The sequence below is a fragment of the Schistocerca americana genome, chromosome 8 (genome assembly GCF_021461395.2).
Source record: "Schistocerca americana isolate TAMUIC-IGC-003095 chromosome 8, iqSchAmer2.1, whole genome shotgun sequence".
NCBI lineage: Eukaryota > Metazoa > Arthropoda > Insecta > Orthoptera > Acrididae > Schistocerca > Schistocerca americana.
Genome location: NC_060126.1, coordinates 217,777,669 through 217,793,991, shown reverse-complemented (window position 1 = coordinate 217,793,991; position 16,323 = coordinate 217,777,669). Strand labels below are relative to the sequence as shown.

Here is a 16,323-nt window from a genome sequence, read left to right as displayed (position 1 = left end):
TAATCTCTGCATTAAAAATTTGAGTCAGATTGCTCAGCATAGCTTATTGATTGGTTCATACAACTCTATCAGAAAGAATCTTTCACATTTTGAAACTTCCTGGCAGATTAAAACTGTGTACCAGATAATGACTCGGACCAAGAGCCTTACCTTTTGCAAGCAATGCTCTTATCTACTGAGATATTTAGAGCATTGGTTACAGAAGGCATTGTTCCAGGTTCAAGTCTCATCTGGTGCACAATTTTAAACTGTCAGAAACTATGCACTCACATCATCTTGTCGCATGTGCCCTGGCTTGTCACAACTGAATGGAAAAAGGAAAAATAAAATCTTTGTAGAATTATGGATAAGTTATTAAACATAATGGAAAATCTTTCTTATGATTATCTTTGCCTTGTCTGTATAATCTACAATGTAACATAAATCATATTCACAAATTTCTCATCAGTGTTAATTGGTGCTAATGTTAAACATAGCTCCTCACTGCAAGTTCAAATATTGGCTGTGAAACTATCAAAATAAAAACTGACAATTATTTACATAAGATATATTGTTTTATTTTTCACAGAAAATATATTTCTTTAGCAATTTGTTAACACATGGTTAAGGACAAAGAGGAGGAAGTGAATGCTCAAACTCCAATTTTTAAACAAATACTGAAGCTACTGAAACTGAGTAACTAGAATATGCAGAAATAAAAGCTATTGTCACCTTACTGTAGATTAGGGATGCTCTTATTGTAAATGGGACATGGAAAAACGATTTTACTAACTTGCAGAGAATGACCTCAGGGAAGACAAAAGACTGTTCCTTGTTTGAAATCATCAGTTTTTTTTTTTTTTTTTTTTTTTTTTTTTTCAGTTTTCAGTTGATTACAACTAGAATATCGGGATAAAGGGAAAATTTTCATGACATTCAGTGGGTAAATGCATGTCTATTGACACAGATGTAGAACATAGACATCCATACACATCACTCATATTTAATATGATTACCAGGAGAGTGGAAAAAACCACTCCAAATGGAAAGTGTTTTAAAATACAGATAAGAAAAACTTTTACTTATCAGAAGGTTGTTTTGTTTATCTTTACAGCTCCTGCCCTCTGGTAAATTGAAATTTTCTTCCCCCATTTAAGTACAGTACGCAATGTTTTTTGGCCAGTCACCAATACAATGAATGTATGTGTAGCTTCTTGAACAAGCATTTCCTCCTCACTGCAAATTCTTAATTTTCCCCCCCTCAAGTCCAAACAAACCACACTCATTTCAGAACAGGAGTTAATAGTATGTTACCAGTGTGACGACAAATTTTCTGTATACCTTAAAGCACATTCATAGTACACGAGTGTTCTGACTTGGCACCTTAATCAATTTCCAAAAAATGAACAGTTATGGGGGGAAAGCTATGCAGTCAGGTTTGCTTCATTACAATTTAATTATATTTGCTGTAAATTGCTGAGAGTTTCTCCTTACTCCTGGTGTAAGCATTCACTTCCTCCAGCAACCAATCTAGGTCACAAATAGATCGAAATCACAGACAAAAATCAGGCAAATAGCAATATCATGGAACATAAAAATTTAACATTTTTATGCATATTTATACTTTTTACAGTATGGCATTTTTATTTACAGCTCAGCTTGAAAAATTAGACTCTAAACGAGCCTGAGCATGAGCATTTGCACACTCTGTGACCAATTTATGCAGTTCACGGGCACTATAACCAAGTAATTTCTTCAGGTCACATACAAACTTGTACACAAAACGTTTCCCATGCACCTGAAAGAATAAAAAGAAATATACAACTTAGTTATGAGTAGTACTGCTTTGTGTGTCTCAAATATCAACCTCTATATGTCAACCAGCTTCCTTCAAAATACTAACATAACATATTTATATAAATAAATCATATGCTAATGTGACATATTACTTGTTTTCTAATTGAAGAGTACTATTGTAGCAGCAAATGCGTCATCTTTAGAGGGCAGGTTGATAGAATGAATAACCCATTTTCCATGAACACAGAATGTTCACAATCTCCCCTAACCACTACCCCTCAACAAAAAAGTCAGAATGCATGATTCTGTAATAGAATTGTTGCAGTATTTCAAACTAATTGGCCATAATGAAAAATTAATTTATTATACTGAAGCATAAATTTACATTCCTGAATTGAGCAATGTGTCCCATGGACATTTTCACCACTTGCGTAATATCCATTCCTCTCTGTGCCCACATCTGTGTAACATATGATTACCAGAGTTATCCTAGCAAAACACTGCAGCCAGGCACCTAGCGCGAGTTTTGGTGTTCTTGTAAAGATAAGTCATTTCAAATTATAAAAACATTTAGTTGAGTACTGATTATGTGGTAAATAGGTGTATTAGTGTGCTTTCTTAGCTTACCATTAAAGGTTTCATTTTTCTTTACGTAGTATAGCAGAAAACGCAAAAAGATCGTACAGTCGGGTTACAGTCGTATTTTCTGTTTACGTTTTGCTTCAGCAAATCTATAGAATTTTGTTTAATTGTTCTTTGCTCTCTCCAGCAATTTAACTGTAGCATACCTCTTCATTATTTAACTCACATTTCTGGAAAGTAGCGTAAAGTTTAAGTTGTTGTTTCATAAACTTTGCACTGTTGTTTTAGTTTACATACAATTCTGTATACGCCAAATTTGTGGAATCATATTTTCGTGTTTATCTGTAATTTAACTGACTTATTGTTAATAAACTATTATGTTTATCATGTGTGAAAAGTGCTTGACTTGCCTTAGAACTGTTAGGTCGGGGCTTTGGTGTGACAGGTGCTGTAGTTTTTTCCAAGTGGGTGCCTGTAGTGGCGTGGGAATAGGGGAAGTAAATGAGACTCATCAGTGGTTTTGCAGGATATGTAGTAGAGATAGGAAGATACTAGAACAGGAGGGGAAAATTGCTGTCCTTCAGGCTGGGGAGATCTTGACAGGTTAAGGAGAGAGAAGGGTAAAGAGAGGTGGGAAGTGGCAACAGGCAACAGGAGGAACAGGCCTAGAACTTTGTCTGACAGCTTCATAGTGAACGTAGAAAATAGATTTGTCCTGTTGCTTCAGTTAGAAGCTAGTGAGCCTCAAGCAACTGCAGGTGGAGACTGGGCGCAACAAACTTTCAGCAACAAATTGAAAAGTAAGAATGTAGGGAAAAAAGTAAACAGAAAGAAAGTGTTGTTGTTAGGTAGTTCCCACGGAAGAGGTGTTGGCCAACTTTTGCAGGATGAACTAGGATAAGAATAACAGGTCACCAATTTTTTTTTAACCTAGTGCTGGTCTGGAGCAGGTGACAGAGGATTTAGGATCACTTTGCAAAGATTTCACTAAGCAAGACACCGTGGTTGTAGTGGGTGGGCCAGTTAAGAAGGGAGATAAAGAAACAGCATCAAATTTCTGTCCAATTTCACTTTTGCCAGCATTCTCAAAAATTTTAGAAAAGGTAATGTACAATCGGCTTTATAACCATCTTACCACAAATAACATACCGTCAAAGGCGCAGTTCGGATTTCTAAAGCGTTCTGATATTGAGAAGGCTATCTACATTTACAGTGAAAATGTACTTAATTCATTAGACAAAAAATTGCAGGCAACTCATATATCTGGTGATCTGTCAAAGGCATTTGAGTGTGTAAATCACAATATCCTTTTAAGTAAATTAGAATATTGTAGTGTAACAGGAAATGCTACAAAATGGTTCAAATCTTACATCTCTGGCAGGAAACAAAGGGTGTTATTAGGAAAGAGACATGTATTACGCTATCAGGCATCATCCAACTGGGAACTAATTACATGTGGGGTCCCACAAGATTCCATTTTAGGGCCCTCACTTTTACTTGTGTATATCAATGACCTTTCATCAGTAACATTACCAGATGCCAAGTTCGTTTTGTTTGCCGATGATACAAACATTGCAATAAATAGCAAATCAAGTACAGTCTTAGAAATATCGGCTAATAAAATATTTGTGGCCATTAAACACTGGTTCCTAACCAATTCTTTGTCACTAAATTTTGAAAAAACACACTACATGCAGTTCATGACTTGTAAGGGGTGTCCCACAAGTACATGCCTAACATACGATGACAAGCAGATAGAAGAAGTGGACAGTGTTAAGTTCTTGGGATTACAGCTTGATAATAAATTCAACTGGGAGGAGCACACCACAGAACTGCTGAAGCGTCTTAACAAATCTATTTGCAATGTGAATTGTGTCAGCCATAGGGGATATAAAAATGAAAAAGCTGGCATACTGTGCTTACTTTCATTCCATAATGTCATGTGGGATTGTTTTTTGGGGTAATTCATCAAGCCAAGCTCAAGTTTTCCAAGAACAAAAATGTGCAATAAGAGTTATATGTTATATGAACTCAAGAACATCCTGCAGAAGCCTGTTTAGGGAACTAAGGATACCAACTACTGCTTCCCAATACATTTATTCCTTGATGAAAGTTGTCATTAAAAATATATCACTTTTTCAAACCAACAGCTCAATTCATGGAATCTATACTAGAAATAAGAATAATCTTCACAGGGATTTAAAGTGACTTACTCTTATACAAAAAGGTGTGCATTATTCAGGAACACACATTTTCAATTACTTGTCAGCAGCCATAAAAAGCTTAACAACCAATGAAATTCAGTTTAAGAGAAGCCTAAAAGATTTATTGGGGGCCAACTCCTTCTACTCCATTGATGAATTCCTCAGTAGAACCAACTGATTTGTGTGGGTGGTCCATTGATAGTGACGGGGCCAAATATCACACGAAATAAGCATCAAACGAAAAAACTACAAAGAACAAAACTCGTCTAGCTTAAAGGGGGAAACCAGATGGCGCTATGGTTGGCCCACTAGATGGCGCTGCCATAGATCAAATAGATATCAACTGTGTTTTTTTAAATAGGAACCCCCATTTTTTATTACATATTCGTGTAGTATGTAAAGAGATATGAATGTTTTAGTTGGACCACTTTTTTCGCTTTGTGATTGATGGCGCTGTAATAGACACAAACGTGTAAGTACATGGTATCACGTAACATTCCGCCAGTGCGGACGGTATTTGCTTCGTGATACATTACCTGTGTTAAAATGGACCATTTACCAATTGTGGAAAAGGTCGATGTCGTATTGATGTATGGCTATTGTGATCAAAATGCACAACGGGCGTGTGCTATGTATGCTGCTCGGTATCCTGGACGAAATCATCCAGTGTCCGGACCGTTCACCAGATAGTTAAGTTATTTAAGGAAACAGGAAGTGTTCAGCCGCATGCGAAATGTCAACCATGACCTGCAACAAATGATGATGCCGAAGTAGGTGTTTTGGCTGCTGTCGCAGCTAATCCGCACATCAGTAGCGGACAAATTGCGCGAGAATCAGGAATCTCAAACATGTCGGTGTTGAGAATGCTACATCAACATTGATTGCACTCGCACCATATTTCTATGCTTGGCGACGACTTTGAACGTTGTGTACAGTTCTGCCACTGGGCATAAGAGAAATTACTGGATGATGACAGATCTTTTGCACGCATTCCATTTAGCGACGAAGCATCATTCATCAACAGCAGTAACATACACCGGCATAATATGCACTATTGGGTAACGGAAAATCCGCGATGGCTGCAACAAGTGGAACATCAGCGACCTTGGCAGGTTAATGTATGGTGCAGCATTATGAGAGGAAGGGTAATTGGCCCCGATTTTATCGATGGCAATCTAAATGGTGCAATGTATGCTGATTTCCTACGTAATGTCCAACCGATGTTACTACAAGAAGTTTCACTGCATGACAGAATGGTGGTGTACTTCCCACATGATGGGAGTCCGGCACATAGCTCGTGTGCGGTTGAAGCGGTATTGAATAGCATATTTCATGACAGGTGGATTGTCGTCAAAGCACCATACCATGACCGAGCGGGGTGGCGCAGTGGTTAGACACTGGACTCGCATTCGGGAGGACGACGGTTCAATCCCGCGTCCGGCCATCCTGATTTAGGTTTTCCGTGATTTCCCTAAATCACTCCAGGCAAATGCCGGGATGGTTCCTCTGAAAGGGCATGGCCGACTTCCTTCCCAATCCTTCCCTAATCTGATGAGACCGATGACCACACTGTCTGGTCTCCTTCCCCAAACCAACCAACCAACCAGCACAATACCATGGCCTGCACGTTCACCGGATCTGACATCCCCGTATTTCTTTCTGTGGGGAAAGTTGAAGGATATTTGCTACCGTGATCCACTGACAACATGCATCAGCGCATTGTCAATGCATGTGCGAACAATACAGAAGTCTAACTACTCGCTGTTGAGAGGAATGTCGTTACACATATTGCCAAATGCATTGAGGCTGACGGACATCATTTTGAGCATTTATTGCATTAATGTGGTAGTTACAGATAATCACGCTGTAACAGCATGTATTCTCAGAAATGATAAGTTCACAAAGGTACATATATCACATTGGAACAACTGAAATAAAATGTTCAAATGTACCTACGTTCTGTATTTTAATTTAAAAAACCTACCTGTTACCAACTGTACGTCTAAAATTGTGAGCCATATGTTTGTGACTATTACAACCCCATCTATGACGAAGCGAAAAAAGTGGTCCAACTAAAACATTCATATTTCTTTATGTACTACACGAATATGTAATAAAAAATGGGGGTTTCTATTTAATAAAACCCATTTGATATCCGTTTGACCTATGGCAGCGCCATCTAGCGGCCCAACCATAGCACCATCTGGTTTCCCTCTTGAAATTTCAAGTTTTCACAATCCATGGGTGCTTCATCAGGAAAGAGGGAAGGTGAGGGAAAGACGAAAGGATGTGGGATTTAAGGGAGAGGATAAGGAGTCATTCCAATCCCGGGAGCAGAAAGACTTACCTTAGGGGGAAAAAGGGACAGGTATACACTCGCGCACACACACACATATCCATCCACACATATACAGACACAGGCAGACATATGTAAAGGCAAAGAGTTTGGGCAGAGATATCAGTCGAGGCGGAAGTACAGAGGCAAAGATGTTGTTGAGTGACAAGTGACGTACGAGGGGCGGCAACTTGAAATTAGCGGAGGTTGAGGCCTGGTGGGTAACGGGAAGAGAGGATATATTGAAGGCCACCCTACCTAAAACCTCTTTCCTCATTACTTTGGCCAGCTTCATCCTAACTCACAACTTCTTCACTTTTGAGGGCCAGACATACCAACAATTAAAGGGAACAGCCATGGGTACCAGGATGGGCCCCTCGTACACTGTCCTATTTATGGGTTGCTTAGAGGAAGCCTTCTTGGTCACCCAGGCCTCCCAAACCAAAGTTTGGTACAGATTTATTGACATCTTCATGATCTGGACTCACAGTTAAGAAGAACTCCAGAATTTCCTCTCCAACCTCAACTCCTTTGGTTCCATCAGATTCACCTGGTCCTACTCCAAATCCCATGCCACTTTCCTCGACATTGACCTCCATCTGTCCAATGGCCAGCTTCACACATCCATCCACATCAAACCCACCAACAAGCAACAATACCTCCACTATGACAGCTGGCACCCATTCCATATCAAATGGTCCCTTCCCTACAGCTTAGGTCTTCGTGGCAAACGAATCTGCTTCAGTCCTGAATCCCTGAACCATTACACCAACAACCTGAAAACAGCTTTCGCATCCCGCAACTACTACCCTCCCGACCTGGTACAGAAGCAAATAACCAGAGCCACTACCTCATCCCCTCAAACTCAGAACCTCCCACAGAAGAACCCCAAAAGTGCCCCACTTGTGACAGGATACTTTCCAGGACTGGATCAGACTCTGAATGTGGCTCTCCAGCAGGGATATGACTTCCTCAAATCCTGCCCTGAAATGAGATCCATCCTTCATGAAATCCTCCCCACTCCACCAAGAGTGTCTTTCCGCCGTCCACCTAACGTTCCTAGCTTCTTGGTTCATCCCTATGAAATCCCCAAACCATCTTCCCTACCCTCTGACTCCTACCCTTGTAACCGCCCCTGGTGTAAAACCTGTCCCATGCACCCCTCCACCAGCACCAACTCCAGTCCTGTAACCCGGAAGGTCTACACGATCAAAGGTAGAGCCACGTGTGAAAGCACCCACGTGATTTACCAACTGACCTGCCTCCACTGTGAAGCCTTCTATGTGGTAATGACCAGCGACAAACTGTCCATTCGCATGAATGGACACAGGCAGACAGTGTTTGTTGGTAATGAGGATCACCCTGTGGCTAAACATGCCTTGGTGCACGGCGAGCACATCTTGGCACAGTGTTACGCTGTCCGGGTTATCTGGATACTTCCCATTGACACCAACGTATCAGAACTCCGGAGATGGGAACTTGCCCTTCAATATATCCTCTCTTCCTGTTACCCACCAGGCCTCAACCTCCGCTAATTTCAAGTTGCCGCCCCTCATACATCACTTGTCACTCAACAACATCTTTGCCTCTGTACTTCCGCCTCGACTGACATCTCTGCCCAAACTCTTTGCCTTTACAATGTCTGCCTGTGTCTATATATGTGTGTGTGTGTGTGTGTGTGTGTGTGTGTGGTGTCTGTATATGTGCGGATGGATGTGTGTGTGTGTGTGTGTGTGTGTACCTGTCCCTTTTTCCCCCTAAGGTAAGTCTTTCCGCTCCCGGGATTGGAATCACTCCTTACCCTCTCCCTTAAAACCCACATCCTTTCATCTTTTCCTCTCCTTCCCTCTTTCCTGATGAAGCAACCGTGGGTTGCGAAAGCTTGAAATTTCTGTGTGTGTTTGTGTGTTTTTATTGTGTCTATCTACCAGCACTTTCTCGTTTGGTAAGTCACAGCATCTTTGTTTTTTAATATATATTTTCCCATGTGGAATGTTTCTTTCTTATAAGTAGTTCTATTATATGTTTATTACTTTACAAATAAAACACTTTTTTTTTTTTTTAATTCAGGGCATTAACGTGATCTTAGTAAATGATTGTTTGTAAAATGATTCTGTCATACAGTGTTCATTTAAAAAAAAGATGATCATTCCACTTGGGACCTGTTTTTCTGACATGTTTTACATCCTGCAGGACCTCCTCACTACGGATCAATTGGAATGAAAGTAAATCTAATCTAATCTAACACAATTACATTTTTGTCTTCACCCATCCATGTTTGGTCACAGTTGGGGCATCATTCCATTAAATGGTGGTGAAATGCAACACTTGGAACATATTCTTCTTCTTAGAATAAAAGATTCAAATTGTTATGCTGCAACTGACCATAATATTTTTGCCACTCCTACTTAACTGTCGCTGAAAAACCACTTGCCAAATTTTAGCTGGCAAAAACTCGAAAAATTACCTAAATAAAATCATGAAAAGATGTTTTTCCTGGTTTGACACTTGAAACTAAGACATGGACACTCTTTGATGGCACCAGCTGTAGTTCATTGAGTGTAGCGAGCATAACTGGGAAAGTGAGAACATCTGATTATCAGCGCAGTTCTCACTTCAGGGCTTTCACGAAAAATGAATACTATCCTTCATTTTTAACACTTTTCCTTTCAACTTCTGAGAAATGTTGGAAACATATCAACCATAGTTCAAGGTTAAAAAAATGTTATGTTCAAACTATCCGTATAAGTGATGCGAGACTCTGTGAGTGTGTTTTGAAACAGACATCAACCAAAGTCATCTACAGAAAATGTATGAAAATTGAGTGATGTGAAAAATGGTGGGTCAACTTTTGAGTGAACATTTAAATAGTGCAATCCCATGGCTAGTAACAACAGGGACACTCAGTGCTGAAGACAGCTAACCCACCAACAATAAAATAAATGAAAGATAATTACACTTGTGGAGAACCTATGGTGCATAATGCTACATTTAATTATGCACTATCAATGAAAGAACTGTTGGAAATTAAAATTATCATGTAAGATGAAGGAAAACAGGGGTGTATCTATTGAATGACAGTCGTATGAAACACTTGAATGTCAGTAATGTCCAAAGGATTTTTTTTGTCTATTCTGTATGTGATTATTCAGGTGGAAAAATGGAGTTGCAAAAATCTGTAACAATCAATAGGAAATAATGATGACATTAAACATGTCTTTTTGAATTTTTTCTGAAGCTTGCACTGGTTTTAATTAATCATAAATTTACAAGCTTATCAAAAGTTAAATTTTAAAAATAGAAACAGACAATAAAATGGACACTTTAATTAACTGAGGAAAAATGTGCATCCATACACAACAATCTGTGATCAGCCTAACTTGCTCATTGTTACCGTTATTAAATGTTTATCTCCACAAATGGAATGAAAACTTTGGATTTATGTGTGAAATCAGGTGGTAAACTCATCAAAGTCTGGGAAAGAAAAATATTACATTTTTCATATGCCACACTCTTCTTCCATTCTGTGGGAAAAAATTCCTTCATATGGATTCCTGACCAGGTATTAAAAATTGTAAATCATTATCAACAATGGAAGTTCCTGCATGGAGTAAGGGCCATTACAACAGCACATGTGATGACGCTGATGTCAACACCTCCCATTACGTGGCATCTCAGTAGCTCCATTGAATGCAGTTGCCTGTGCAGCTGCCTCAAACTCTCGCCAGAAAAGGGGCCCCTTATACACACATTGGATTGCAGTGTTGTGCAATCACTTCTGTCATCACTAGAGAATTGCCTTTGCTGGCCAGTAAAACTAGGGCTGGCGAACCTCCCTCTTGCAAACTTCTGTGATGTCATAGTCACATGACTTTAACTCTGTGTTGCGCGTGTGCAACCGAGCTGTGCAGATTTACTGAGGTTGTTCAAGGTAACACTGTGACTGTCCCAGGGCAGCCCACGGAGCTACAACACCAAGAAGAACCACATCTCAATTTCTGGCAAGATCAATGTGTGTATTTTTTCACCTGAAACTAATCGTTATTAAAAATGATAATAAACTGTTACATCTCCAATTAATCCAAATTCTTCTGTAGTACCAGGACCCTTAATCCAACAAGAAACACACTCAGCTGCACCACAGAGATGTGATTGTATACACCACCTTTCACAAGTCAGAGTTCGCTAATAAGGACTTTGGGGAGTCTTCATATAAGAGTGATGCTGAATTGGTGCTCTTTTCTTGTAATAGCAGGAGAGTGTTTCTTGCTGGATGAAGGGATAAGGCACTACAGAAGAATATAGATTAATTGGAGACATAACATTATATTATCAATATTAATAAAGATTAGTTTTAAAGAAAACACACACACACACACACACACACACACACACACACACACACACACATATACATTGATCTTGGCAACAGAAGAGAAGTGATTCTTCTTGGTGCCGTAGCTCTCTGGGCTGCCCTGGGACAGTCATAGTGTGACCTTGAACAGTCTCAGTAGCTCTGCACAGCTCAACTGCACATGCACCACACAGAGCTTACATGTGCGCAAGAGAGGTTCACAGGCCTCTCCCACGAGAAATTCAGCAAATCGCCAGTTAATTTGAACTTCTGAATCGTGTTCTTCAATCAAGTTGTGGAGAGAGGACCTCTCCATATTCCTTTAACACAATGATACTCATGAAGGGCAGCAACACTATTGCTATTGTTTTGATAAAACAGGTTTATGAATAAAGCACCTTGTCCATGCCCATGTGGACTGTGACTGTAATACACACTGATGTTTGCATTTCAACCTTATGTCACTGTACCATTACCAGTGCCTAACAAGTCATAGCACTAACATTACAAAAAACACAAATAATCCTGCAGTGCAGTCTGAGCATCATTTCTATTACGTTAGATATCCACATGGTAAACAGTTTCCTGGCTACAATGGCTCAAGTACTAAAAGCTTAATTATAACCATCGTGTATAACAACAATGAAAGTTCTTGGATAGAATAATCGTTAATTATCAGTTGCATTTCAAACGTACATTGACAAAGTAGTACAGATACTGGTACAATGACTGTACTTCTGCTGAGAATTATTCCAATAGTGAATCAAGTTTACAGAACATTAACAGAGATTATTATTATTATCATTATTATTATTATTATTATTATTATTATTATTATGGACAGGTTACCATACCTTCCAGCCAGGTAACATCCTTTTTAGTATTCCACTCACTGATACGCTACTAGATTTCTCCTCCCCCCTTTTTTCCAAAAACTATAAGTGTATGTGACGCTGCTCATAACACAGCAATATTAGGCTGAATTAAATCAGGCAATGCTGAAGGGATTAGATTAGGAAATGAGAAACTGAATGTAGTAGATAAGTTTTGCTACATAGATAGCAAAATAACTGACGATGACAGAAGTAGAGAGGATATAAAATTCAAACTGACAATAGAACAAAAAGCATTTTGAAAAAGAGGAATTTGATTTAGTTGAATATGTACAAATTTAAATGTTATGCCCCGGTACATCTGGGGAATTTAGGAAAAATGGCAGAATTTTTTCATCTGGGGAAAACACAGAATTTTTTTAGAATTTCGGGAACTTTTCATTGTTTTAGAAACTAAACTAGTAAGAACATACTCCAACAAATAATTTTACTTTAGCCCACTACTATAGAATAATACTGCAGCAATAAAACATAAACAAGAGAATAACACCAAAACAAAAGTTTAGTTGCATAGAAAATGTGCCATTCACGACAATCAAACACAGTACATACAGAAGTGTCTGCCAACAGTAAGATGTGTTACAGGATTTAGGATGAAGACTCTACAATACTTCATAACAAGAAAACTGTTTTTCATGAGCATGGCATCACAACTATTTACATTTATAAAAGGTTACAGGAAAATATTGCAAATGTTAGTTTGAGAAGTGTTACTTTTAAAGAAAATTTCTTTTTATGCAAAATTAATTTATGTTACACATGAAAATGCGTGACGAATTTCTTAAATCACAGAGTGTTTGACTCTCATTCAAAACTTAACACTTTAAGGATTAGCCACTTGAAAAATATTCACATGCAAAAGACCAGCCATTTATGGCATCATTTAAAATTAACTAGCATATCTGTGTTTGATACATGTGGTAACAGATGCTAAAAAAGATCAAGCTTCAAGGTTATTTTTTTCATATTTATTTTAGTTCTTTCATAAATTTCAAGTTACACAATAACAATGGCAAAAAGTATAATTATCATTAAAGAAAGTGTGAGATGAGTTCTTGAGCAATTTCACAAGTAATTGGCTTTTCTATGGAAAAGTTGAAGTGTTCTGGCTGACTACATCCGTGTCCTATGCTATGAATATCTGCTGTCATTGGCTGGTAAGATCATGTGACGTGAACTATGACTGACTAACAAATGTGCACTACAATCCTGACTTCAGTGCTTCAGAAGTTACTGTGCTGTATATGATGGAATTCATACTTATACCTTTGTACTATGAAACTACGCAGTGTACATGTTGCCATGCAGCAAAGATCTTTCCAAAATACATTACTTTTTGCTGGATTTCATTTTCTAAAGTTGTGGGACTTTCCAGACTCATGTACAAAACCTTTACAATTCAAATGATTGAAGTTTTACAGCTCCGACAGAAAATATATTGTCACTTAACACAGAAAATTGTAGTTTTGCCTGGGGTATAGTGTATTTTCACCATAAAAAGTGTATTTTTGCCAGAGAAGAAAACATATTTTTAACTGGGAAAAATCCGGGAATTTTTTTTTTTCTTGTTCGCATATACACACTGCATAAGAAGTCTATCTATAAGCACTTGTCTGGATTGTAGACTTACAAGATAAACAGCTTAGACAAGGAGAGAATGAAAGCATTTGATTGTTGTGCTACGGAAGAATATTGAAGATTAGATGAGTAGATCAGATAATTAATACGGGAACACTGAATCTGATTGAGGAAAGAAGAAATTTGAGACAACTTGGCTGAAAGAAGGTATTGATTTTTAAGACACATTTTGCAGCATCAAGTAACTATCAATTTGGCAATAGAGGGTGAGAGGGGGAGGGGAGGGGGGGGGGGGGGAGCAGCTGTAGAGGAAGACCAAAGAGTTGAATACAGTAATAGGATCATATGGAAGTAGTTTGTGGTAGTTCTGCAGAGAAGATGAGGCTTGCACAGGACAGAATGGTATCGACAGCTGCATCAAACTATTCATCGGACTGAAGGACACACACACACACACACACACACACACACACACACACACACACACACACACACAGAGTTCATTACTAAATTTGGTCCAATTATGCATGAAAACTGCGAAGTTTGTCTGCGATTCATAGGGCTGTCAAATACAGTTTCCTAAGTGAAACATTTATCAAGAACAAAATAAGATTGAGGCACTGCATCAGTATTCTCTAGCAAGGCAACAGTTTCAAAGAAAAAATTGTCACCAATTTTTTGGGAATCTTGTTTTATTTGTGTATACTTGTAATGTCCTCACAGCAAATACCCTCTACCACGCACCAATTAATCATTTTCAATCAAACCATCCACATTCATTCACTTTGGAAAAGTTATCTGATCTGATTTTCTCGTAATATATGCGGCGACAGCTCGCTGACGCCAAAGTATTTTCTAGTGCGTTTATTCTTTGAAATAACAGAGATGCGTGTATGCATTCTCCATGGTTGTTAGAGTGGTAACTAGGACAGCTTCTGGAGTATCTGTTGAGGGATTAACGTGTTTCTGAGAGACACATATTCTGCTTTTCTTCTCGCTAAAGCGAGCCAATTAACATTTGTGCCATTGGCGGTCTGTTTTGAAGAGAAAGAGATTGTAAAAGGAAAATAATTAAGGCGTGGAATCACCGGAGATCTGGACATGTAATGGAGATGGATTTAATACGCGATTTCCTCCATAAATAAGGTTTGTGACTTTTTTGTTCTGGAGTGAATGAACGAATGAGTTTTTTTCTGAATCATTTGTTGATCACGTTGGCCCTGTAATTAGTGGGGAAGTTTCAGCTGTGTCGAAGAGAGCCTGCAATCACTGAGTCTGCGTTAAATCGTCCAAAAAGGCTTCGTACACATCTGGAATTCGCAATCTTTCGTAAAAGGAACAAATTGTCCAAACGATTGATCCTCTCGACTGATTGCAGTGTTTAAGAGTAATAATAAATGTCAACATCTCTTACAGCAAGCCAGCCGCTGATTCCCAAGATGAAGGACTCCACCAAAGATTCTATTTGGCTGACTCTTTTTATCACATAATGAAATCTTGTATTAAAAACTATACATAGATAAAGGAGAGAAAGAGAAAGAGCGAATGAAAATAGAGATAATACTAATAATCCTCCATTAGTCTAATTTTTCACCTGTCTTATCACGGATCAGCCAAGAACTGGGAGGGCCTTACTTTACTTTATAGACTTATGTGTGAAGGTGAAGGGATCTTAAAGACAACAGATACACGTCTATACAGACAAGACATTACACAGAGATAGCAGCTAGCTGCATTGATCATCTATTCTTAGATTAAAGAGACGGCAACTTATTATCCGAACATTTAAAATGTTAAAATGGCGACCATGACAGGACACGTTTTTGGACGTTGCTCAAATAATTTTCTTCTCTGTTTCATGTCAACTACGACGAGCTAACCTAACTGATGCTTGGAAAAGAGAGGAAAGACTCGCAGGTGATATAATTGGATCCACAAATAAAGCCGAAAGACAGCACGCTGGGTGCAGAGAAAAGGCCAGATCTATATTTTTATTATTAAAGCTTGCTAGTACAGTTGAAGTATACGCTTTTCTGTTTGGTGTTATTTAATATTTGAATATTGATTATTTGTGTTCATGTTAGATATAGGAAGTGTTTTGATTGATCTGTCCCAGTTGCATTTATCTGTATATGTACATTAGGAAATTAGACACAGAAGTACTCTTGTGTGAAGGGAGTTACATATAGTGACAGTAAAACATTTATATGGTTTTAACTAGGGCAATATTTAGGATGAGTCAAGTAGAGCAAAGCAGCACGCATCTGCCTTCAACTGTTAGCACTGATAATAATGAATCAGTAAGAAGTGTTGTAGGACCGATGGCTACAGATAGCACAACAGAACGCCCTGTAGACACGGCTGCGGGTGTAACAGCAAGTATGCAGCAAGGATTAGATCCATTGGTAATTATCATGAGACAGATGCAGATGATAATCGAGAGCATGAATACTTTGAAAACCCAACATTAATGTGAAATTTGCCTCAGTTACTGAAGGGCAAAATGATTTGAATACGAAATTAGCCTCAGTTACTGAAGGGCAGGAAAATCTGAAAACCGATATTAAAGCACAATTAGTGACAGTCACTCAAACTCAAGAA

General features: G+C 38.6%; 1 protein-coding gene across 6 annotated transcripts in view; it reads right to left on the bottom strand.

The window, feature by feature from the left end:
- Positions 1–535: 535 nt before the first annotated feature.
- Positions 536–16,323, bottom strand: part of LOC124545068 (DNA-binding protein Ets97D-like) — a 69,261-nt gene continuing 53,473 nt past the window's right edge. For all 6 annotated transcript variants that reach the window (XM_047123866.1, XM_047123867.1, XM_047123869.1 and 3 more), the window contains one exon: positions 536–1,777. In XM_047123866.1, coding sequence (XP_046979822.1) covers positions 1,634–1,777 — 144 coding nt within the window. In that variant the 3' untranslated portion in view covers positions 536–1,633. The remainder of the gene's footprint in view (positions 1,778–16,323) is intronic.